The sequence below is a fragment of the Cervus elaphus genome, chromosome 24 (genome assembly GCF_910594005.1).
Source record: "Cervus elaphus chromosome 24, mCerEla1.1, whole genome shotgun sequence".
Classification (NCBI taxonomy): Eukaryota; Metazoa; Chordata; class Mammalia; order Artiodactyla; family Cervidae; genus Cervus; species Cervus elaphus.
In genome coordinates, this window is record NC_057838.1 from 50190339 (window position 1) to 50216851 (window position 26513).

At 40.7% G+C, this 26513-nt stretch overlaps 1 protein-coding gene across 11 annotated transcripts in view; it reads left to right on the forward strand.

Moving 5' to 3' along the window:
- Positions 1–26513, forward strand: part of CADPS (calcium dependent secretion activator) — a 473148-nt gene that overhangs the window by 421960 nt on the left and 24675 nt on the right. For all 11 annotated transcript variants that reach the window (XM_043886632.1, XM_043886637.1, XM_043886641.1 and 8 more), the window contains 2 exons: positions 6321–6353; positions 13114–13221. In XM_043886632.1, coding sequence (XP_043742567.1) covers positions 6321–6353; positions 13114–13221 — 141 coding nt within the window. The remainder of the gene's footprint in view (positions 1–6320; positions 6354–13113; positions 13222–26513) is intronic.

The following is a 26513-nucleotide window of genomic DNA, read 5'->3' on the forward strand; positions in this document are numbered from 1 at the left end:
TGTCATTGTCTCATGTCAGGAAATATCATTCTTCTTTTCATTTTCCTTCATTTAAAAATGTGAAAACCATTCTTAGCTTGTGAACCCCACAAAAACAGGCAACAGACTAGATTTGACCCACAGGCAAGAGTTTGCCAACCTTTTTGCTAGCCTGTAAACTACGGCTCAGAATTCACTTGGTACAGTCAGCTCCCAGCTAACTACATGTGAATTAGACACTAGTAACAATATTAGCTAATATTTCTTAAGCTCTTACTGTGTACCAGGTATTGCATTATTCCAGAGAGCACTGGAAGCTTCTATCCTGGGTACAGAATAAAGACTACCATGCTCAAAAAGTCATTCTTTCAACACTTTTTAAATCTTTTATTTTGTATTGGAATGTAGTTTACAATTCTGTTTGTTTGAGGTATACAACAAAGTGATTTAGTTATACATACACAAATATCTATTCTTTTTCAAGTTCTTCTCCATATAGGTGATTACAGAGTGTTGAGTAGAGTCCTCTGTCTTTGTTGATTATTTTTTATTGCACCTCTACTATATACCAGGCAGTGTAGATAGTGAGGAGAAAAAAAGAAATTCTTATTCCTCATGGAGCCTACAATCTAGACATGAGGGTAGTGATAAATGATAAAATTCAACTAATAAAGATAAAATCATTTTATAGATGGTAGTGGCACGAAGTACGATACTGAGATACTGAATTGCCTCAAAAAACAAAAAACAAAAAAGCAGGTTTCTAAGATCTTCTTGGTTAGGGAAATGGAAAAAGAGGCAATATAGCACCATGATCCTTGCAGAAGATATTTCACAAGCCAAGCATTGAAGTAGATATTGCTGGGCCCTTGAAAGAGCAGTGTGGTCAGCGTTTTTTAGGCAAAGGCAGAGAAATCAGCTCAGAGCTCTTGTGAAGTCAAACAGGCACGGGTGGAGTCAGCTCATGCAGAGAATAAATCGTTGGCTTGGTTGGTTTTTGTCTTTTTTTTTTTTAAGGGACCACAGGGAGAAAAAGAGCTCAGGCAGTCGCTAATGCAGTGGTATCTGTTCTGACTTCTTTTTTCTTCCATCTTTGCGTCCTACCCACCAGATTTCTGTTTGCAAAAAGGGCCTAATCCACTTTTTTTTTCTTGTCTGTGCATTGATTTAATAGTATCAAACCCTGAGGTCCTCGTGGTCTGCACCTGGGTTGCTTTTTCCCCTAATGAAGCAGGAGAAGTGGTTTAAGCCCCTGCCGTGCTCCCTGTCAGAGCCACACAATGATTAACTCAGGTCCCCTTATTAGGACCGGGCAGAAGAAAATCCCTTAGTCATCAGCATTGTGAAAATCCCAGAATGGTGAGTGTTCAATGAAAAGATTACCTTTGGGCACCTGAAAAATAATGGGGGAGCTCAATAGAGTAACCATTAAGCCTGTCTACACACGCTAAGTCAGGTGGAGGGTCTAGGTAATTAGCTGGGACATTCAAAGCCAGAGAAACCGTTTTGGACCTTCTGCCCTGAGTCGGCACGGGTTATTATTCAAATCTCTCAAATATTTTTCGAGGAAAAGCCATTTTAGGTTGTGTCTACATACTATGAGAAACAAGGCTGAAATATGACTGGTTAATAAAAGTGGTTTGATAGATTTTTTAAAAACTGGATTATAGGCAGCTTGGGGGATGTGAGGTTCAAAGCTGTAACTTACTACCTGTGTGACTTTAAGCCAAATTGCTTCCTTTCTCTCAGCCTCAGTTTTGTCAGCTGTAAAATGGGACTGTTAATAGGACTGTTTTTCAAAGGTTGTTGTGAGTATTAAATATAACAAGGCAGTCTTCCTAACTCAGCACCTGGCAAGTAGGAAGCACTCAAGAAATGTTTCTTATAGTTATGAGTCGTTCCGGGGGACATGACTCATTCTGGGTGTTTGGAGAGATTGTGCATTTAGACACCATCCAAGGAAGGGGCCATGAGTCAAGGATCCGTGGCCTCCATCCCTATCCCCTAATGCAGTGCCCACGACCTGAGAATCATTCTTTCCTGAAGACCTGTGAAAATATGACCAGCTGGCCTTCCCACCTTCACCCTTGGTCTCCATCAACTTCTCCTAGTTTGTGTGTCTCTTTTGAACCCAGAACTGGCTCTGTCTGGTCAAGAGGTGAGGGTGGGGTGTTTATGGATACTGTTTGAGAGGAGGCACGCATTCTTTGTCCCACCAAAGGGGATGGTGGGAAAGTAGCGAGGCTCAGGAAATGAAGTCTGGCTGAAGTCACAGTTCTTGCCGCTCCTTTGGAGGGCAGTTGGGTCCCTGTAGAGAAAGGATGGTGTCTGGGCAAACCCCTCTCCCTCAGCCTTTTCTCCTGTGCCACAGGGCACTTAGCTTTGTACCAGAGGGTGCTAGGGATATGTGATTGGATGTGCAGAGCACCCTGACTTGGGGAATTGCCCTGTCACTCGTGCCCTGGCTTGGGCAACCTGAGGAAGGGAGTAGAAGGGAACACTGCCTCAGTGTTCTAGAGAAGAGTCCACTGCATATGGTGTTCATGGAATTGACAGGACATTTGCCAGACTGGGAACCAGCTAAGATACCTGCTGAAAACCTGGGGAGATTCCAGCGTCCTTTTTATGGTGAGAAATTGCCCATGGACTAGACATGAGCAGTGAAACTGTTCCTATGGCCACTGGGATGTGGCGCTGGTACTTGATCTACACCAGTTATCCAACATTGCAGTAAAAAGAGGTACATGTAGTACCTTTTACCACATCCGCATCTCTGGTCTTCACCCTTAGCTGAATTACCTCTCCCAATCCCCTCCGTATTCCTTTGAGGAAAATTATAATTGTCCCATTTGCAGAGTAGGCTCAGAAGTTAATTAACTTGGTCAAAGTCACCTGGTGTGCACTCAGATTTTGTGACCCTTGACAATGATTTGAAATCCCTATTGAGTTGGGAGGATCTGTGCTTCCTCTCTACTTAAGAGTATAGCTGGCCAATCCTTTGGATACTAAGGAAAAAAAAAAAAAAAGCACCTAAAGGTTGACATTAAGCAAGAAACGGTTCTCTAGGGGCCACAGTTCAGATCCTGGTTCTGTTAGCCTACGCACTCTGCTACATCCCAACATGTGTACTGAAAAACAAACAAATGAAAAAACAGAACTAATGATAGCTTTCTTTCTTTTTTAAAAATTTGCTTCTTTATTTACTTTACTACTTTACTACTTTATTTACTTCATTTTTGGCCGTGCTGGGTCTTCCTTGCTGCACACGGGCTTCCTCTAGTTGTAGCGGACGGGGGCTACTCTCCAGTTGCGGTGCACAGGTTTCTCCTCGCGGTGGCCTCCCTTGTTGCAGAGCATGGGCTCTAGGGCACCCAGGCTTCAGTAGTTGCAGCACACGGGCCCAGCAGTTGTGCCTCTGGGTCTCTAGAGCACAGGCTCCGTAGGCCCACAACATGTGAGATCCTCCTGGACCAGGGATCGAACCCACGTCCCCTGCATTGCAATGTGGATTCCTAACCACTGGACCACCAGGGAAGTCCCAGCTTTCTGTCTCTTAAGAAGATGAGTAACAGACAGTGGGAAGCAGTCTTAGGGCTAATCTCTCGCGTGAGAAAAGGCTCACGTCGGAGCATCCTGCATACCTCATGCTTGAGCTCCTCCAGCAAGGTGTCCTTGGTCACCAGAGACGGCCAGTGCCTGGCTGGACCAAGATAGCTGTTTGCACCTTCTTTTAGAGTCACATTGTGTTCCTCATCCTTCTTGATTGTATGCTCGAGAATTACCATGACCAAGCTCAACCCTTCTACATCCTGGCTGAACTACATGAAGGTTTTCATTTCCTTTGCCATTAGCCCTTCCATGTAGAAGACATTTCCATACTGCCCTGGGTCTTCAACATCTTCCTTCAAGTTCAGTGGCCAGAAACAAAAATGATACAGCACATCTTTCTAGATAATAATAGGACCACAACTTACTCTGAGCTGTTTTTTTATTATGGGATGGGAGAAAGGTTAATAAGGTTAAGTGCAAGTCAGCAGTTATCAAATTTTTAAAAAGACCCGTGAACTGAGTGCTGGTGCATGTAGCAGAGGGGATGATTTTCATCCTGATGCAGTTTCCCTTATCGTCCCAATCTGATCTGAAAGGAATAGGCTCTGACTGGTGTCCTTTTCTGGGTTAAAACTGCATGTTGGTGGGAAGAGTGGGTGTGTTGAAAGGTTGATCATTTCAGCTGTAGCAAAACTCTTACCAACTGCCAAGCACTCACTCAACAGACCGAAGGAGGCAATTTGTAGCTGAGAAGAATTATTTTGTCAGTAATTGCCTGCCCTGACCACTGAAGCTTACCTTCCTCACACTTTCTACCAGTGGTGAGAAGATCGGGTGTTCAAAAGGAAAAGTTAAGGCTCAGGAGACCACATGTTAGTTGGCTTCTCTGCCTTCTGGCCCAGGTCATGATCAAATAAATTTTTAAATTCAGTGGGTTTTAATGTTCTCAGTAGTCAATAGATAGGATTAATAGCCCTCCCCGCTTTTGCAGGTTGGCTTAAAAAAGAAACAATACATGAAAATGTTTTGCAAAGTGAAAAACCTCATAGAAATGTTACATGTTAATGTACATACAGGAGACATGAAAGGAGTCGCCCTTTTGCTCAAACTAAATTCTAGAACAGGAATAAAGAGGAAATAGTTCGGGTTGAGAATCATTTAGCAAAATGTTAATTATGCAAAATCTAGAAAGCTTTCCTCATACTCCCCTTAACAGCCCAGAGTGAGTTCACCCACCATGCCTTGCAAGCGCCCAGCTTTGGGCTTTCCGACTGACTGCTGCAGTGACTTCTCGATCTTGTCTGCTTATCCCTTAAGCATCCTGAAGCCAGCACTGGTCACTAGCTTCTTCTCCTTCCTTCTACAGATTTTCCCTGTGTGCCCTTTCTAAGCCAGGTACCAAATGAGTCACAGGAGACAGCCATGGGCAAGACATGACATTGTGTGGGAGACAGACATTGCCGAGAAATGACTGAATTGCAGTTGCAATCAGAACTTGCAAAGAAAAAAAAATGTAGGGTTCTCAGAGAATCTGTAACAGGATACTCTGGGAATCATCTAGGCTGTTGGTGGTGATTTCAGGAGATAGAAGGCATTGCCCTCTCAATAATTTACTAATCAGTGTGTATTCCACCCTCTAAAGTTTGCAAAACACTTTCTCATACATTTTGTCACTTGATCAGGCAGGTTATCAACCATACAAAGTACGCAATGCTTCCACCCTGTTCTAGAAATGGAGTAACCTAGGCGAAGGGACTCAAAGTGATGATCTGAAGGTCAGCTATTAATTAACAGTCCTGTAACTTACAGAACTTTTGACTCCAAATCCTGAACTCTTTCCACTCTGCCCTTTGGCTCACTGATTTCTCCTTTATTTTGTTGTTTAAGTTTGTAATTGTGGTAAAAGTGACATAATATAAAACCTACTATTTTAACCATAGTTAATGGTATACTTCAGTGACACTAAGGACATTCACATTGTGGTACAACTCTCACCATTATCCATCTCCTGAAATTGTCACCTTCCTAAACTGAAACTCTTTCCTCATTAAACACCAAGTCCTCGTCTCCCACCCAACCCTACCCCCAGCCCTTGGCATCTACGAGTGTACTTTCTGACTCTACGGATTTGACTATTCTAGGTATCTCGTGTAAGTGGAATCAGACAATATTTGTCTGCACCTCATGTAGATTGGAATGCATTTTTAAGGTTAACTTTATATATACCCTAAGAGTTGACATTTTAAGAAGTGACTTTGAGAAAAGAGCAACAGGGACAAATACTCCCCTGGATATTTTCCTGGGAGACATGTGCGTAAATGTGGTGATTCCAATACTGGGGTGCGGCGGGAGGGGAGGGTGCTAAAATCCTACTTGGCTTGCAGCCAAAAAATCCAAATGTGAAACAAAAGCAATATTGTAAAAAATTTGATGAGGACTTTAAAAATGGTCCACATCAAAATAATAATAATAATAAATAATTTTTTTTAAAGGGGAGGGAGGAAAATGCAAAACTCCCACACTAGGTCCAGTGTATCAGTAAAATTTTGCTATCTTTCTCTTTTTCTCTCCCTCCCTCTCTCTCACTCTTTTTCCCTCCAAAGCAGTGGGTCTCTTGCAGGAAAAAATAGCAAACAGATTTTATTTTTTTAGTACCTTTCTTGTGTTTCCTGGTCAGCTCCATCTGCCAGCATATTGTTTTAACTCTGATGGTGATACAGCATCGAGCTGTGAACAATTAAACATAAAACATAAACACCAGCCTCACTTCCATCCTCTTCTTTCCTCCTTAGGTGAAGGCAGCTTCCAAATACGTGGATGTACCTGTGAGTATTTGAAAACTGTTTTTGTTGGGGGCGGCGGGGGGGGGCTTGGCTTTCATGAGAATTTTGATAGTGCTATTTTCATTAGTTGCCACTAAATTGTGTAGTCCTGACTTGAATCACCAGAAGAAAGGAAGGCAAGAATATTTCCTGGTAAAACTGTTTTGAAATGAGAAGAGGGTATGGTTTCTTTGAGCAGGAAAAAGAGATTGTATTTGAGGGTGAACCCGATTAACTTTCGTTTCCATTTCCATTGGTTTCTCTGGTATATTTCATTCTGTTATCATCCGGCTCCCCTCCCCTCCTATGTGCACACCTTGGGAGTAAGGGCGTTGAGCTAGAAATTTGCACAAGCATGCCAGCATTTTTTAAAAACAAATAAATTCGGAATTTGTTCATTTTGGGGTCAATTCTGCAATTGTTTTAAAGAAACCTTACAAAACTGCTTATAATTAGTCCAGACCTCATTAATGAAGAGAGCTCTCCAAGTTCACAGATAAAGCACTCAAAGTTGCCCAAAATTTACATTTAAATTGAGGTTAAGTACTACACATGAATGCTAGAGTGTGGGATTACCTGTGATAAATCAGGATACATTTATAGACCGAGATGGGCCTGCTTATTAGCAAAATAGAATTGGAGAGATTTAAATATATTCCAGTAAAGGGGAAAAGAAAATGATTCTGTTTCTCCATTTCTAACAAAAGAGGTGTGAGTCTATTATAAAATATTAAATTTAAAGAGCTTATCTCAATAGCCACCAAGGGCCTTGTACTGAGCGTTTCTCATTCTGAACGTGGTTAAGTACCCTCCTTGTTCAAATACTTATTTGTTAAAATTTGTTTTTTTCTAAAAGGATTTATATTAACATTTAAATTCATTTCCCCAGGAAGCTCAGTGTGTAATGGTTTATTGGCTTATTTCTCAAAGGATGGCAAAATGGAAAATTGGAGGGAGTTTAGCATTAGCATATATTTTGTTTGTTTAGTGAAAGAATGTACAATCAATAATTATGCTTTGAATTTATATAATACTTCTCATCGGGGGACCCCCGACTCCTTCACGTAGATAGTCCTCATAATGGAAAAGAGAAAAAGCTCACTACCTGGAGCCAGGAGAGAAGTAATTTATTTTTGCAAGCCCCAGAGTAGAAACTTTCAGTTCACGGGGAGCAAACTACTCAAGTTTTCTGAGTCTGGTTCTCCATCCTTAAAATAGGGATAAAAACCCACATCACAGATTCACTGTGCAGATTACATGGCATATACATGGGATACTCTGCACTGTATCTGGCACTTTCTAGATATTTCTGGAGCAGGAGCAGGGTGGGGTGGGGGCAGATATTTCTGCTCTATTGCACAAGGCAGGAGGTGGGATGAATTGTTGACATCCACCCTGGCTTAGCCGGGGCTTCAGCAGTCATAGAAAGGGAGCTTCTAGTCCCCAGCGCAAAGATCTGGTAACTGAAGTCTGTTTTCTGTTACACCTCAAAGCAAAGGGGAGATCTCACCAAAGAGACTTAAACAGGTGACCAGTGGGCAGGACCTAAATGTTGGGGGGAAAAAAAATTGATCTGGCAATTGGTTCTATCAACTGAAATTATTGGGCAGGTCAAATTATTGGGGGCAGAGGTCAAAAAAAGTCAAGTTTTGGTAATGTCATTTGGCTCGACCCACTTCCTGTGAGCCAGGCTCGGATTTATTGTCAAAATGAGGACAAAGTGGATTCCACGTCGACACGAGAAAGAACAAAAATCAATTAGCGAAGCTTCCTCCCCCTAAGGAGACAGAGAAAATGATGCAGTATGTCCCCAAATATGGTACATTTCCCACCAACAATGTACAGTCTCATAGTAACAAAAACTGCAACCAAGGCTTATAAACAACCTCTGTGTGCGAGGCGTTGTTCGAAGCACTTTACATTTAACCTTCACAACAATCTCCCTTCAAGATAAGGAAATGGTGGCCCTGCAAGGCTGGCTTGCTGAGGATCCCACGGTTCATAAGAGGCACAGCTGAGCCGTAATGTTCTTAAACACTACATCATCTGCCTGATATGATATCCTTTAGTGCATAGACAAACATCTTTTTTTGGAAAACTGAGAAATTATTTTAATGGATATTAGGAAAAATACGATCAGCATGTCAAATGTGCTCTTTCACCGTGATTTCACCCATTAGTATGCCTTGGGACAAAGCTCAACTTTAAAATTAAGTTCCTTAGAGTATTTTTGCAGCAAATCCCTAGTGGCTCAGACAATAATATTATAGCAAATGTTTTAATAAATAGTTTTCCAGAAAACGTTAGTACAGGATACACATGTACTATAAATACATTGTTCACCCAGAGTAAATGATAGTTTACTTCTCAATAATCATTTACTTCTCGAGAGAGCTCTAGGAGGGGAGTAGTAGGACCCCCATGTTTCACAGTGAGGAAACTGAGGCACAGGGAGGTTCAGTGGCTGCCGTGGCCACCGGACGAGTTGATGGCTGCATGAACATTCACGTGCTAGCCGTTGATAGATAGAGCCACTGGAACTGGCTCCCAAGAGTCAATGGTGTGTGTTTGCTTCCAGCTCTGCCTTCACTGAGGGCACATTGGCAGCTCAAACTCAGCCTTGGGCCGAGTATTTATACCACGAAACTGTCAAGCACTACACTTCAAGGTTGGTGGGTTTTGTTTGATTGTTTTTGTCTTGAAGAGCCAGTCTACCAGCTCACCAGCAAATATCACCTATTAAATCAGTAGTCCCCAAACCAGAATGTGCAGAGGTGATAGTTGGCAAGGTTTTTTGGTTTGTTTCGGTTGTTTTTGCTGTTTTAATAGAGATTCCCGGCCCCTTGCCTCTGGAGATTCTGACTCAGCCATTCTGGGGTGAAGCCTGGAGATCTCTAAGAAGCTGTCCACTAGATTCTGGTATTTTGCACAACTTTGGGATCCATTGGGCTAAATCAGTGATTCTTGACCTTCTGTGTATACTGGAAACATAGGGAGTTTTTTACAAGTATCACTATGAAGTTGCTTGGCAGCTTAAAGCGGAATCTCTGGGTGTGGGGTGTAGGCATTACTATCTTTCAAAGCTTCCCATATCCTTCTCACTTGCAGCCAGGTTTAGGAGCTCTTGGATAAAATCATCTTTTAAGTTGTTTCTAGCTCTGGTGAGTTGACCTCTGTTGCCCTGTGAGGTTTTTGGCACACGGTTTATTGGTTTAGTTTCTTGTGGGGACTGGTATTTCGTTACCGCAGAGGTTTGTCTCTTAATTATCTCCACTAAGAGAGAGAAGCGCTGTTACCAGTCATTCAAAACATTGCGTGATCCCCAAAGCACATCTCTTTGTCTTAGGTGGAGTATTCGACCCTTCAGTACGGAGCAGATTTGCATTCCTAATTAGGGCTTGCTTTAGGATGCTGGAAATTTGAATTCGTTTCCCTCAAGCTCAGAAATATCCTGGGAGGAACATGCCATGATTAAAATGTCCTATTTCTTCCAAGCCACCAAGTGGCTTCTTCAAATTATGTCTTCCACACATGGATTATAGTTAACTATATTGGGATTTATATAGTCATTATTTAATTATTTTCTAAAATCTACATCTCATGCTGTCAGTCTGTCCAAGGCACGTTTAAAATAAACAATGTAATTGTGAAATATTAAAAACCATCCCCTAAAGTTTTTCCCATTGTTACTAGATAGCCATGTGGTTTAAAGTGAAATGACAGTCGCTCAGTTGTGTCCGACTCTTTGCAAACACCATGGACTGTAGTCCATGGAATTCTCCAGGCCAGAACACTGGAGTGCGTGGCCTTTCCCTTCTCCAGGGGATCTTCCTAACCCAGGGATCAAACCCAGGTCTCCCGCATTGCAGGCTGATTCTTTACCAGCTGAGCCACAAGGGAAGCTTCATTTATCTAATAGCATCAATTGTTTAACCAAAAATGTTTTTCATCTATATCTACAAGTTAGCTTGTTGGTCAGTGAACAGTTACAAGTTTAACCAATTTGGTTGAAAACCTGCTTAGAATACATTGCACAACCTTCTCTACCTTTTTAAATGGGAACTGACAGTACTTGAACCTTTTCCCTGTAACCAAGGATCCCCAGTGGCCATTTAGTGACCTGCTTCCGCAAGGACTTCCCAAGACGTAGCCCTTCACAGCCCCAAACCTCAGTGTATGCTGAGTCTACATGTCTGATGCTCCAGTTTGGCAACCTTCTCCCACAAGCTAAGGGTATCAGGAAAGGTGATAACTTTTGTCAGCACCTCTGTTTCAAATAAGTCCCCTCATCGCCCTTCCCAGTCCACCAGAGGATGGAAAACAGACCTGCCAGAACTGAACAAAAAGCTGGTTAAAAACATGGGGACCAGAGGACTTTGAGAAAACACATTTTCATGCAGATTTGGTCTTTTGTTTTTTTTTTTACATTGGTTTCTCTGAAGCAACTTTTTCCTTCTTGGTTCCAAAGTAGATTCCAGAGGTAGGTAAGGTCATGAAGTGATATAATCTTTGGGGGATGCGGGGGTGAGAATCACAGTGGCTCATGTTTGAATAGCAGTTTATGGCCTTTGAGGCAGTTTAACTTCCATTGTTTTAGCTGATGATCATAACAATCCTTGAAGGTAAGTAGGGGAGCTATTATTAATCCCATTTTACAGATGGTTATAACCAAAGCCCAGAGAAGTTGAAATGATTTTCAAAAGCTCCATCGTGTGGGGGATCAAATAAAAATCCACGTAGTGTGACTGAGTAGTTTAAATAAGGAGGTGGGGCAGAGGCTTATTCATTCATGATTTTGTTCATTTGGAAAATATTTAGTGAGCACATACTATGTGCCATCATTTCTGTGCTGAGGATACAAAAAAAAAAAAAATAGATCAGATAAGGTCCCTGTATTCATGGAGCTTATGTGCTAAGTGGGAGAAGACAAAAAGCAAATAAATATATTATACAGTGTCAGATGTTGGTGAGTGCTCTGAAGAAAAGTAAAAGCTCAGTCAAAAACTCAGTTTTTTAACTACCTGGGTGAGCTGAACTGCACTAATATTTATTTTCAAAGTTTTTAAAGCATAAATGAAAAGCCCCTTTAAGGACAGCAATTTAGTGAAAAGAGAAGGAGGGGTGAAAATAACCGTTATTGTAGATCGCTGTTGTGGTTACAAATAGGTCTGCTGAATTTGGCTTTGAATCTTAGCTCTAAGATGGCTGCCTGCATCCAGGAAACGTCTGCCACAAGTATCACCAGGGAAGAAATGGAAACAATAATAAGTTTCTCAAGTGCCCCAGGTAGGGGTCCCCATCACCACTGAGGACGCCCTGTGATGTGGGGCTGCCAAAGGGAGCGGAGGAGAGAGTTGCCAGCTTAGAACTGATAGCTATCACTTCATCTCATTGGAGAACCTCTATGGTTTCGTATCATAAAACTGCAACAATTATAGGACCATCACACAACCTGCTCAATCCATTCGCTGAAAATTGCTTGAAAGTGTAGCAGTTGACTACTGTGGCTTTGAGTTGTCCTCATTGTTTTTCAAATTAATACCTTGTCATTGTTTCAGCAGGTGTTAAGAAATGTTACTAGCATCCCAGGGGCCAGGCATTGGCCCTTTGCTTCATAATTGTTTGCTTTGTATCAGGAAAAAAAAAAAAATACAGTCCTACTGTTTCCAAACCTTCCTCATTTTCACCCTGGAAATTACACAGAAGTGTTAACTAACTTCAATTTGCAGTGCCTGACAGTCACGTCTTGTAGAGAAATGATACTTTGTGATCTAAGGTAAAATCACAGTAATGAAAACTAATCTTTTTAGTTATTAGCAAACATACATATCGACTGTGGAAATTTAAGGGATTTGTGGCAGCTCTCCTAATGACCCATATTACAGTGTTTTAATAGGTTTCTTTGGAGATAACTTTGATTGCTACAGCTCAAGCAGTATGCATTCTTAGTTTTATTTTGTGTTTCTTACCATAAATGATTTTGTAACTACTGAATGAGACCACCTGCTTACCTTTCCAGAACATCTAATTTATTTAAAAGTCTAATCCTTCCCCCTTCCCATCTTTTTGAATCCTTGGACTCTAAAGCTACACCTAGGAAGCAAAGACAATTGGTTGAATGTCTCCTTCGAGTAAACTAATAAGGAAATACTCACTATGTACTCAGGTTAAACTACCCCCACAATATGACTTGGGTAGGAGGCGATATAGATTGAAACAGAATTTTTTTACTTGTCACATCCTCAGTTTTTTAAATTGAGGGGATCAGGGAAAGCTGTCACTTTTCTAATATTATTTAAGGACAGACAGTGGAAGATAGAGTATTTTTGAGTATTTTTTGATGGAGCTTTCAACCAAAAGAAAAACCAGAGAATATCTCTGGGTTATCTGGCGAAGATTTATCCATTAGAGTATCTTTGCCAGAAAAAAAAAAATTAATAATAGGAAAAAAAAAAAAAAAACCTGTACAACCCTGCAATCTCAATTCCCCTCTTGCCAGGTTGAATTTCTAGAAAGAACTGGAGATTTTAGTATCGGTTTCAGTTCCTGGAATCTCAGTCCAGTCTGTGGATAGTGATGCCATATGTGGTGGACCCTCTGGATACAGTGTACTCTGGAAAGCTCCCGGCTCTAGGGGAGAGCTTCAAACTCCAGGGAAGTGCTGGGGGTCCAGGCAGGGTGAAGTGGGGAGAGCATGCAGGGGTAGTCGAGAAAGAGCCACTGTCTGAGAATTCCATGTTCACGTTCTCCTGTCTCTTTGCAGAAACCTGGGATGGACGTGGCCGATGCATACGTGACTTTCGTCCGCCACTCTCAGGATGTCCTTCGTGATAAGGTCAATGAGGAGATGTATATAGAAAGGTTATTTGATGTAAGTAAATGCCTTCTCCTCCTTGAAGGCCAAGGAGGAGACCCTCCAAAATGTGACAAAATAAAGAGACAGGAGGATAAGTCACATTTTGAGAAAATGGATTGGTCCTGATGCAAACTAAATCTTTTCCTTCCCTTCCGCCTTAGGCTCTTATCTGTCCTGTGTCTGTCCCCAACCCTCCCTGGCGTGGCCGTGTCTCAGTTCTCACCTGTGTGATACATAGCGCGGCACACAGCCTCGCACAAGCCGGCTCCTCCCTGCACGAAGCTTGTGAGGTGGCAGCTTCCTCTAACTGGCAAAGACCTTCCTGGGTCATGGTTCCCCTTCTTGCAACCCAGCCCTGCTTTAGGGAGATGCTCCCTGCCGCCTGGGAGACTGCGACTGGCCCCTCTCCTGAGGGTAGTTCACAGCTGTGGCAGGAAACGTAGCATCGTTATCACTTCAAAGATGATTGCATTTCTGGAAGACTAGAAATCTTTAGCTAGCCCTGGGTTTTGGCAAACACTTAATGTTAGTTACTTGTTCTTTTGCTGTTCTAAACCGGGGTGTCCCTTCCCCACCTTCCCCACCCCACCCTCTTAAAAATTTGGAAAAAGAAGCAGGGGTATAAAGAGCAGTTACATCAGCCTGCCAGACCTGGCTTGAAGTTCAGAGAACAAATTTCTGAGGAGTAATAGTTACCAAGTAAACTTACTTCCACTGTGACTACATCTGCACTCCCAAAGCAAACCACTGAGGTAAAAAGCAAAAAATAAAAAGGAATCTGCTTCGGTCTCAAATTTTCTGCCTCTTTCAGGCCAAAGCAGATGGGGCTGCCTGATTTAGCCAGATATTTTGTTTCAAGTTCCCACCGAATTTGCCAGTGTAGACCCGGCCAGAGTGCATGGAAGCCGGCACACTTGTCTCTGTGTGGCTCTAATTGTACAGCCTACTTCTGTCTTGTGAAGCGTGAGCTCCTCCTGTCCAGGTTTCTGTATTTTGAGTGCCAGCTCGAACATTAATGTTTTGGTCTACTCTGGAATCCATGTTTCTATATTTTTTCCGCGATTGTGTTCAGCAATTTACATCAAGTTTGTGTGTGTGTGTGTGTGTGTGTTTTTGTTCCATGGCTAAGTGAGCTCATTGTTGGCACCGCTTAAGAGTCTGCAGCTCCTGACTTTTCTGCGCTTTGTCTTCCAGCTCATTTGCTTTCCTCGTGTGTTGAAAAGGCTCCTGTCTTTTTTTTTTTTCTCTCTTTTCTAATCATCCCCTTTCTGTGTTCAATATCGCTCTTTCCTCTGCATCACCTTTCTTCGAGAAAACCCTTCTTACTTTTTAATTCCCACCCGTCCTCTCTCAGATTAAAATGGAACTTATCTCTCATGTCAAATGTTTTATCACATTATATCAAGTGGCATGAATTAGAATCAAATAATCTTCCTGTGTACATCTTCTAGCATGGCCCACATCCACTGAGAATGCCTCATACATGCATAAAGCTCACCGGCGGGTCCTCTGCCTTCTCTGCATGCGTGCCTTTATGAAAGTACCAAGCGTGGAGTGTCTGGGGCCCAATCACCCAGCCAATAGGCATTGAAAACAGTCAGGCAGCACCCTTGGGTCTGCGTTTTGGAGTGTGGACTCTCTGCCCATCTCCGCTGAATGAAATTCCAAGCCACAAATGTTCAGGAAGCCTGTGGGGTTGTTCTTTTCAATGCCTAGGTTGCCTTTTTTTTCTTTTCTTTGATCAGTATCTTCTAATTCTCAGTTTTGTGTGGCCCTCGTGTGCGTGTGTGTGCGTGTTTCTATGTGAGAGTGTGTGTGAATAACCCAGTGCTCTCCAGAACTTGCAGACATCTAGTACTGAATTTCATATTGAATCCACAGTTTAGCCTATTATTTCATTGACAAATAACCCACTTTTTCCTCCTGTTTTTTTTTTTTTAAATTAGAAGTCATACACGGTGGGGGAAAAATGTTTTTAAGGTGGCTTTGTTGAAAGCAGCAAGGCAGATTGTCCTTTTCCGGGGCTTTCTTAAAGGGAAAGTACAACTGGATCTTCATTTAAAAAGTACAGTCGTAGCTTTGGCCAGCACAGATGGTAAACTGGACTTGCCCAACTGTTGAAGAACAGAGGCAAATTCAAGGCCTCTGGTCATTGGTGTGAATTAATAATGAAAAGAAACAGCACACAGAGTATGTTTCTCAGGATGCAAATTATGTTTAGAGTTATTCAAAAATTCACAAGTATGTCAGATCCCTTGTGGGATTACAAACTGACCAGCATAAAATGGCATCAGTAACATTATCAGAATCCCCACAATTTAATCTCCCATTGTCCTAGTTCTGTTTTTCCAAAGGAATCTTAATTGTACTTCCCTGAATATCTGAGTTTAAAACTTAACCATTACGATCATTCACTGAACATCACTCCCACCCCTGTGGGAAAAAATTTTTTAAGCAGTTTTATTTCAAGATAGCAAATTTCTGTGCCATTTACTTCTTTACTTTCCAAATAACCTGCTCCCCTAATTTACAGAATATTGGTGCTAGGCAACCTAACTGATGTCGTGCAGGAAAAGTTCTTGAATCTGTCATGATTTTAAAACATTTGTCATTCGATAAAACCCAGAGCTTCTCAAAAAGCTTCATTACCATGCAGCCCCAGTAATTTAATTCAGTACTTAACTGTTTTTCTATAATCTAGCAGCAAAACATCAGATTACCAACATGTTTGATTATCTTCGGCTTCTGTTTCCTCAAGTAGGGTATTTATTTCTTTACATATATGCTCTGGAAGGCCCTCATTGTCCACTAAGCTACACAAGGGAATCAGAATGTTGAGGCAAAAAGGGTGTCTGTAAAACCTCTCACCCTACATTTCTTGCTACAGTGAACTTACCCTTTCAACTTCATTCTTAATGATAGTGGTCCTGGGGCGGGTTTCTAAACAATTGGCAGAAAGCTATTGAGAAAAACTTGTTGATCTGAGAGGTGTCTCTTCCAAATTGTTGCATTTTGATAAATGGCAAAAATGAATAATAGAACATTAGCATTTTGAATGAGGAAAAATATATGTATCTCTGAGATTGTTTGCTGTTTGGAGGTTGTTGATTTTGATTATTGTGTCATTCTGTTTTTTAGTTCCTGCTGGCATCTGTCATTCAGAAGCGTGTTCTCAGTTCCCATTGTATTTTTAACGGTGTTTCAAAGTCTCAGTTTGATTTACCTGGGAAGTCCTTTAAGTTCTTGCTATTCAGGATTATTTTCATTTGCTTTTCTTTTTTTTTTGCCTCTGAGTGTACCTTGTGGAAGAGGCTGGATGGCTTTAGTGTGTATCTGTTCCTGAGAATATTTAGACTAATACCCAGTCATTTAATGAGTGCATCTTCCGTTTTAACTAAGCACCGATCTCCATGTTCTCTCTCTCTGTCTCTGAGCTGGGTTTTTTCTTTTCCTCGTCATTGTACTTCTGGCTGGAATTGGGTGTTTGTGGGAGATTATCGGCATAGCATTTGGGGCTCTATATTTAATGTTCTGCATTTTTATCTATTTTATTATGTAACTTAAGAACAGCTTTCCAAATTCATCTTCGCCAAAAATTTTTTTTTTAAACAGGCATTTTCTAGGTTGATTGAAGAAATACAGTCAAGCATAATGTAGTCTCACCAAGTCTTTTCAATGCAGTGAAAAGTTTCCCTGTTTATTAATCATTGATTCACATAGTCCTCCTATAAAATGCTAGCAACCTTTTTAGTCATGCACCTAAAAAAAACACTGATCAGTTCAAAACTAAGTGCTGACAGGAAAAGAATCCTTAAACTGTTTTTCTTGGTATTTCAGATATGTAGCTGTACATTTTTTCATCTGCATGTTTGTATTTTTTTTTTTTTTTGGCTAAAAAAAATGGTGAGCCATTGTAAACCAGTTCTAATTGCTACAAAATAACAGTTTATAATATTTTGGGGAGAAAGAAGATGCAGAGGTTTAGAGCAAGCAAATATGCTGATATGTACAATCATAGGGAATTTAAATTATATTAAAGATGCTGAATTCTGAAAAGAGAATCTGATTGCTGTCAGACTCAAGTGAGAGCTTGGCCTCTTTGAAAATTATTGCTGACTTTTAAAGAAAATATAAAACATGGATATGAATAATCTCCATATTCCTGAAGCAGCAGCTTGAAAAGGAAAGCACAGCCCAAGAAATAACTCGAAGATAGCGATTTAAAGCTTGAGTGTCCATAAATCATGCAGATAGCTTCCCCCCCGCTCCTCTGGTGATTAATTCACCATTTTCCCCTGAAACAAAAACATGCTTTTGGAAATTAGAGATCAGATCATCAAGAGAAGCACCTAAGATTTCAAGGTCTAAACAAAAATTAATTTATTTTCTTTCCTCCTTGTACTTCTTGAAGACACAGACTGAGAAGAAAATCGGGATTAAAAGAGATGTGCTTAGGATGAATTCATCTGCTTAAACCTCACAGGCTCGGAGATGAGTGATTAAAAAGCCATCTCGAACTTGGATGGCATCCACACTGGGGGTAATGCTGCATGCACACCGCCTTCCCCAGACCCCCTTGTCACCGTGAACCAGGCCTAGGGCACACTGGGCTGGAGATGATACGTGGATTATATAGGTCAATTATACACTTAATCTGCCTTCTGGAGGATTAAGTATTTGCAGATTGACTCTGCATTTGGCTTCTCCGTGGCAGTTATCAGATCAGGAAGGGGCCCCCTCACCACACCGCCTCATAAGCACTTAATCAGGCAGCGCAGTCAGGTTCAGTTGGGGCCGCCGCCCCGTATTCTCTGCCTTTCATGGATTTTAATTTGCTGTTCCATTATCAAATCTTGTATTTGTCCACTTTATGTGTCAGCCCAGTAATTGAGTGTGAATATGTCCCTTTAAAGGGGTAATTTGAAAACTGAAACCCCTGCCTATTAAAATATATTTGCGGTATTTATTTATGTAAGACGCCACAGATAACCTGATTAAATTACAAAAGCACAACCTAAGTGAACATGTATCAATCAAAGTAGGAGCCATTCTGCTCGAGGAAGGAAGTGTACGGAAGACCAGGCAGCAAGAGAAACATGTTCTTAGGTGATGTCTGTCAGGTGTGTGGCTAGCTATGCCGCAGAGGGAAGTTACCTCCAAAAGAACGAAAGTGGGGAGAGCATACAAGATTCACCAATAGAATAGGTTGTGGTTCTAAGGGCTGATTAAAGAAAATCAAGGCATATGGAGTTCAAGACACTGAGACAGTGAGTTATCTCCTCTAGAAGCAAGAAGCCGGCTTGACTGCCCCTTCATGGGCATTCTTGGGGAGTGAGCCCAGGCCTGTCTTCTGGAACCTTCCGAATTCACCCTTGATTCCTCACACGCTGGGTGACCATGAACAAGGTACTTAATCTCTCAGTTTCAGCTGATTCATCTATGTAAGAGACGATAATAAGCAGAACCTTCTTGTGGAGTGGCTATGAGGGTGAAGCCCCATGCACTCCTGCCAGCAGCAGGCTCGGGAAGCGTTGGGTAAGTGTCAGCCACCATCACCACCATTATCACATCATCGTCATCCCTGAAGTGGAAAGGCTTTTCCCAGGCATCTTTTTTTCTTGTTAAACAAAATCCCGTATCCATATGAAGGTGCTGTAAGAATCTTGCCGTCACTTGCAGGCGTTAACTCTAAACTTGCTTAGAATTACAGGATGAACAGTAACCTGGTACTGTTGGTAAAACATAGTTCTGAAGCAGGTAGAAGAATGGTGATCAGGGCTGGGGCTTTTGAAGTAAGCCAGACAGGAGAAGGGGTTCTGTTTTTGTCACTTCTGATCTGTTTAACTTCGGGTGAATTAGTTAACCTCTCTGAGCCTTAGTTTTCTGTACTATGAAGAAACTGACTTCTTAACAGTTGTTTTGAGGACTGAAGAACATAATGAATATAGACTGGCATAGTTAAAAATTGGACCAGTCTTTTATCATCATCATCATCTCAGAACTATCTGTTCATTCCATCGAAACTGAAATGACCTAGCCCTACCCCCTAAACAAAGCGACAGGATATTGGCAAATAACTTATAATTGACCTTCTGATTGGGGAAGGGAAGGATAGGAAGGAGTGACTATACCTTTGATTATTACAGAGGAAACAAGTGTACATTTTAGACATTTGGAAAATACAGCTAAGCAAAAATAAGAAAATGTTACATGTCCAGCAGGCAGGGTGTTTATTCTTTGATTCTTTTTCTGTTTATGTATATGATATACTTTTAACCAAAGTAAGTGAGGAAAAATTGCTATTTTTAAGTTGATGGTCTTGATTTTCAGTGTCAGTAAGTGTTCATCTAATTCACTGTCCATATTCAAAATTTCCCACTTGTCCCCAAAATATTCTTTATAGTTGGTTTGTGCAACCCAGGCTGTGATTCAGGGCCACATGTTGTTTCTGGTGGAGATGCACGTTCAATTTCTTTTTTACCAGCACTGGCCCTTTTTTCATGATCCTGACTTAAAGAGACCGTCTTGCTAATTGTTCTGCAGACTGGAGGAGTTTATTACTATCTAAACATAGAACTAATTTAAGGAGGAAAAAAATATATATCTAGCTGAATTCAACCAAGTATCTCTTTTGGATATAATTAGTAACTCAGCATAATTCAACCAGGGGTTTTTTTTTTTTTTTGGTTTTTTTTTTAAAGCTGTTGTCTGTATGTAAGGAAAATTTCTGAACCTAGTTTTAAAATAAATAAAAAGCTAAACCACAAGGACTTCACAGAGGTCAGGAACAAGTTGCCCATATGAAGAGCTATGGTGATTTTATTTCCTGCACTAAGGCACAGGTATCTGAGCTGAAGGAGGAAATCTGAGGTCCCAGTTCAGTGTTGCTCATCTCACTGTAACTGCTTTGGTGAAATCTTGGACTGGGAACTTAGACTGGCCTCCCCCACTCCCCACCTCACATCATTTGGAAGGGTTCTTTGTTAATTCTGCTAGGATTTTCTCTGATGTTATCAATCTGAAATTAAGCCCTTCAAATCAGTCTGAAGCTGAGCTTTTCAATACTCCTCAGATCCAGCTTTAATTGAACTATGACCTCAACCCCATCATCCTCAGTGATGAGGCTAAAGAGCGTTTTCTCCAGGCTCCTAGGATATCCTTGAGAATCTGTGTGATTATATATACTGGAACAGGAAAACAGATCCAGAATGAATCAGGAAATATAGGAAAGGGAAGATCACTGATTTTTTTTTCCCACCTGATCGTGAATCCCAAAGTAAATTCTGGCAGTTCAGACATGTCCTGGGCCAAGTATCATTTCCCAAGTAGAATGTGGAAACAGAACACAGAGTCAGAGGGAATTGAGAAGTGGAAAACCTGTCCATATCACCTTGATTTGTAACATTATAAGGAATATAAAATACAAACACACACACACACATACACATATGATTAGGGTTTGAGTTCTTGCACGTGAACCTCAGACTCGGGACCGTTCCAAGCTGAAATTAGAAAACAGTTCACGTTCAGGACTTTTATCCAGTGCTCCTTAAAGACCCAATGTCTTCATGACTTCCCTGGTTCCCATCATGTAAATCTGCTTTTAGCAAATGTGCTATTTGTTCCACTATTAAGGTGAAGAAGACTTAGTTCTGTCCTTGTTGGAATATTTGCAGTTTATTCAGATATTAAGCCCAAAGAGTAAGGCACAAATAATGGTGATCTTGGACATGATGGAAAGCAAGCTCTACTAGAATGGGAGGGGATGGAAAGAAGAATGTTTTCATGCCTCTGATGCCCTATGGCAGTGAATCTAATTTTCAAATACATGTCCTTCACAATAACTAGTAGATGATAGCAATTATTTTGCATTTCAAGTCTTAGGTATAGAAACACATTTCTGTTCCACAGGCTTCTTTCCATGCCTGAGGTTTCAACAGTTGTGCATGCAGAAAAGATAAGGAGGCATTAATAGATTTATATTATTTTGATTAATTGTATCAAATGGGCTGTTACTATCCAAAAGGAAGTGTTTATTTTTTGTTAGCATCATTCTTACAGATATATATTTCAAGGCCATGTCTTCAAGTAGTTCTTTCTGATCTAGATGTTGTCTCTAAAGCCATTCATAGAAATAGATATCGTTTACTTTCAGGCAAACTTGACATAAAACCAGTCTTGAATTTTTTCTGGAGCTTGCGCCTACCAAAGAGTTTTGCTAAGTATCTTTATCAGAACAGCTTTCTGTGTTCCAAGAGACATTTGGTGAATACAGTTAATTTGTTTTCTTTTCCAGCGGAGAATGTTCCAATAGTCATTCTAAGAAGCCAAGCCGATTGCTCTGTTACATGAAGGTCACAGTATCCTTGCTAACATGACCCACACAATACTTTTGTGTCTTAGAAAAGGTTTGTTTTTTTCTTATGGCAGACTTATGCATGCAGGCAGTAAGTGACAGACTCACACATGTACGTGCATGCACACACACACACACCATACACACAGGCACACACAGTAGCCAAGGCACATTTTGTGGAACAAATATTATCACATTGAGTTTCAAGATACGAGATGTACTAAATCCCCAAATACTTCCCCCCTTGCAGTGCTCTGTAGAGGTTACTATCATAAGATTTCACTGTCTCTTGATGTCTAAGTCATAATCGCTTGCCCTAAAATTTTTTAATGAATGGATTTTAAATATCATCTAGGTTCTTATTATTCAAAGTGTGGTTCTGTGGACCATGAGCATCTGTCTCCTCTGGGAGTACAGAATTGCAGCCCAACCCCAGCTGAAACAGATCTGAATCTACATTTTAACAAGATCCTCTGTTGATTTAACATCTGAGAAGTACCGGGTAAGATCAGTGACTCTCTTATATGCCTGTGACTCACAATAAGCAGCACATTTTTATGTTACAACCCAGTATGTATTTATGCACATACACACAGCAACAAAAGTTTATGAAACAGCTTTCACCCTCTGTGAGGTGCAGTGTGATATCTTCTTTTCCGTCTTTCAGAAATCTTGATGGTAACCAATGAAATAATTTCATTGCATGATGTGCAGATTGTAAGAGGTCCTTAGAGAGCAGAGGTTCTCACTCTCGGCACTACTGACATTTCAAGCCAGATAGTTCTTGGTTGTGGGTGTGCTGGCCTGTGTACTGAAGGATGTTGAGCAGCCTCCCTGGCTTCTACCCTCTAGGTGCCAGGGGCAACCCCTTCTCAGCTGTAATGACCCAAACTCTAGACGTTTCCAGAAGTACCCATGGAGCAGGGGATACCAAAATCACTCCTGTTTGAGAACCACTGATCTGGATGATCCAGAGGTTAACGCTCCACATAAACAAAGGAGCCTTACGTCTGTACGTGTCACGTGTCCCCCTGCCACCCCCATCGCTCACATTTGAGAAGTATGTGTAGCGTCAACAACAGAGAATCCACTTGTCAACCCCAGAGGTGACATGGGGGCTGTGCCTGTCTTGGAAGTAGATTATGTTTGGGGGGTTTCGTGCAGTGAGAGGACAAGCTTGTGAGCCATCCAGGAGTCTCCACCTCCCTCACCGTGTGTCCCGGGAGGAGTTGCTCAGAGCCAGGTTGAGGGATCCAGAGCAGCAAGTTAGATCAGCGGTACAGATTCCCACTTTGACCTCCCTCAGTTGCTTTGCTTTTTATAATTTCATCAGGACCTTGGTTAAAAAAAAAATTTTTTTTTTTTTTGCTTCTACTCGGTGGCTGCAAGTTATTTTTGTGTGTCCAAAAACCTGAAAAGAAGGCTCAATTTGAATACTTCATTCACCCTAAATTCCCAGTTCAGAAGAGAACAGTTAACAGCCTCCTGTTCTGTTAAACTGCTGCTGAGTGGACTAAAAATCCAGTTAATGGAGTCTAGCAATTTGCCGCCAGTATGAATATTCCTGTATCACAAGGCTAATGATGATTGCACTACTTGCCACATTGGGTCACCTTGACTGCCTTTGCCAGAATTTTTCACCCTAACCATCCCTGAACTAATAAATGCCTGTTATACCAACAAATCTCCAGGTCTTGCCCAGGATGGGATTATTATTAATTACCAGATCTTCATGCCATCCAGAATATAAAAGATCCTATCATATTTTGTGTAAAAAAATTTTTTTGGCAAAGAACAAATAATATGTAAACCAAGTTAAATTCATGAGTTTTCCAGTACAATTCTCTTAAGTCAGTGGGGTTCCCCACCCCCCATTTGGCTTTTAAAAAAATTTTTTCTACAATTTTTAAAGGTTACTTTCCATTTACATTTACTGCAAAACATTGGTTGTTTTCTCCATGTCATACAATACATCCTTGAGCCTATTTTACACCTTTTTTAAGGAAGAGAACCATCACCTCCTTTTGTTCAAAAACTTCATTATTTGGCCTAGGGATCCATCCTGTTAAAGAGAAGAGACCCAGCTATCAGGTACCTCACTGATTTGGGGAGTACTAGACCAGTGTTTTTTTTTTTTACCCAGAGGTGGTTTCACCTCGCAGAGACCATTCAACAATGTCTGGAGACATTTTCAGTTGTCACAGGTAGAAAGGTGCTGTTAGCATCTAGGGAGTAGAGACCAGGAATGCTGCACTGGACAGCCCCACAACAAAGAATTATCTAGCTCAAAATGTCGGTAATTTAAAAATCCTTTGTCTTCAATGATATGGGCTGTTTAACTTTAAATGTTGGTAAAAAAATCATGCAATTCTCTTCGGATCATTTTCTCACCAAGGGATTCTGATTTCTGTCTCTAAAGAATACTCGACTTCAGAGATTTATCAGAAACTAGTCCAAAATCCTTTTGATAAGCTTCATCCAAAGACCTCTTTTTAGGGTCTCAAAAATAAAAATCAAAGAATCTTTAACACCTGCCTTTCTCATCTTGAACTTAACACTTATCCGTGAGTGGTTCCCATGAAACTTCAGCACTTCAGTAAACCTCCAATCTTGTCAGTTATGAATCACCACACCTTCCTTTTACTAAAAAGTGTCCTTTCAAGTTTTTAAGGAACTAACTTCTTTATGTCAAGCAGACATTAAGAGCATAGTCTTTGTAGTAAGACAGCCCCAAGGTCAGTTTTTGGGTCTACAACTGCTTACCTGTTGTGTGACTTTGAGTAACCTAGATTTCCCCCTCTAAAAATAGGGATAAAAACAGTACCTACCTCTTTGGATTAGAACAACTAAATGAGGCAACGAATAAACCATATGATGCTTGGCACATTAAAATTATTCCACAAATGCCCCTTCTTGTTGCTGTCTCCATCAGTAGTGGTAGTACCATGAAAACCAACACACATTCTGGCCTAACACTAAAGCAGGCTTTGCAACAAAGAAAAGTAATGATACATTCCTTGTCAACAGGAATTTGAAAAACCAGAGATGAAATAGTCAGAGAACATAATAATAAGTAACAAAGGACCCAGTTTTGCTACAGGATCGCTAAAGAAAAAAATTTTTTTCTCTAATTGAAGTATAGTTGATTTAAAATATTATGTCAGTTTTCTGTGTCAGCAAAGTGATAGAGTTATATAAAGAAAGAATTTTCAGATTCTTTTCCATTCTGGTGTATTATAAAATATTGAATATAATTACCAGTGCTATAAAGTAGGATTTTGTTCACCTATTTTATACATAGTAGTTTGTATCTGCTAATCCCAAACTCCTGATTTATCCCTCCCCGACTCAGTTTCCCGTTTGGTAACCGAAAGTTTGTTTTCTATGTCTCTGAGTCTGCTTATATTATGTAAGTCCATTTGTATCATATTTTAGACTCCACACATAAGTGATACCCTATGATACTTGTCTTTCTCTGACTTACTTCACTTAGTATGAGAATCTCTAGGTCCATCCAATCCATGTTATTGTATGATTTCATTCTTTCTTATGGATGAGTAATATTCATATATATATATACACACACACACCCCACATCTTCTTTAACCATTCATCTGTCAATAGACTCTTAGGTTGCTTCCATGTCCTGGCTATTGTGAAGAATACTGCTACGAACACTGGGGTGTGTGTATCTTTTCAAATCAGAGTTTTCTCCAGATATATGCCCAGAAGTGGCATTTCTGGATCATATGATAGCTCTACTTTTAGTTTTTTAAGGAACCTCCAACTGTTTTCCATAGTGGCTATACCAGTTTACATTCCCACCAACAGTGTAGGAGGGTTCCCTTAAGAAAACCTGCTTTAAACTAGAGCAAAGTCCTGTAGGATGGAGCCTCAGAGATAGTGTCCCAGAGGAGCCCGCCTGGGCAGGTGTCTTGGATTTGGAGAAGAGAAAGAGATAGGATTCTGTGCTCAGGTGCTATGCAGGGAGACAGTATTGCTTCTTCTGGGAGCATCCCTGACTCACCACCACCGTAGGTTCATCAGCCTCAGCAGGAGTTCTGTTTGGAGATGTCCTTTCAGAACTTAAGTAATAGCTTCACCCAGGTTATGATGACTCTAGTCCAGGCATCTGGATATTTGCCATGTAGGCATCAGCTGCTCCATCATCTTAAGGACTAAATTCTTTTTACATTAATAGGTATTATTTTGTCTTTTAATATGTGCATGTTAACCAGGGGTGTACATAAGAATTACATATTTTTGTGAGCAATAGTTCTCTCATACATTTTTAGCTTTACCTATTGTCCTTTTTCTGTTCAAGGATCCTGTTGATCATATCTCATTATATTCAGTTGAATGTCATGTTAGGCTCCTCTTTGAATAACATGAAATTTTAAGGAATGTTGGTCAGATATGTAGGATACCCCTCTGTTAATTGTCTGATTTTTTGAATCATATTTAGACCGGGCTTTAGAATTTGGAGGTTTTATATATATATTTTTTTTTAATTTTAAAAGTGTATTCATTCCAGCTGTATGGCACAGATTCTGAGTCAGTAAATTTAAGATAAAACTCAAGCATCTGTTTTTTTAAACAAGTCCAAGGGTTCAGCCCAATCATGAATCACTGACTTAGAGCAGTATTTTCTGCACTGTGGATCATTTTGCCCACCCAGAGTTTATTTGGAAACGATTTGGAGACATTTTTGACAGTCACACCTCTGGGGTTGTGGGAAGGGTGCTACTAAGATCTGATGGTAGATGGTCGACATGACACTGCACCAGAAAATCCCCACAACAGAGAATTATCTGACCCCAAATTTCAACACTAGTAAGGTTGGTAAGTCCTGATTTAGTCAAAAAGACATGTTTAGTTGTATTATTTCTAGTAATAACCTTTCCATCTTGTGGCCAACAAAACTACTTTATAACCTTTCTATTTATATATA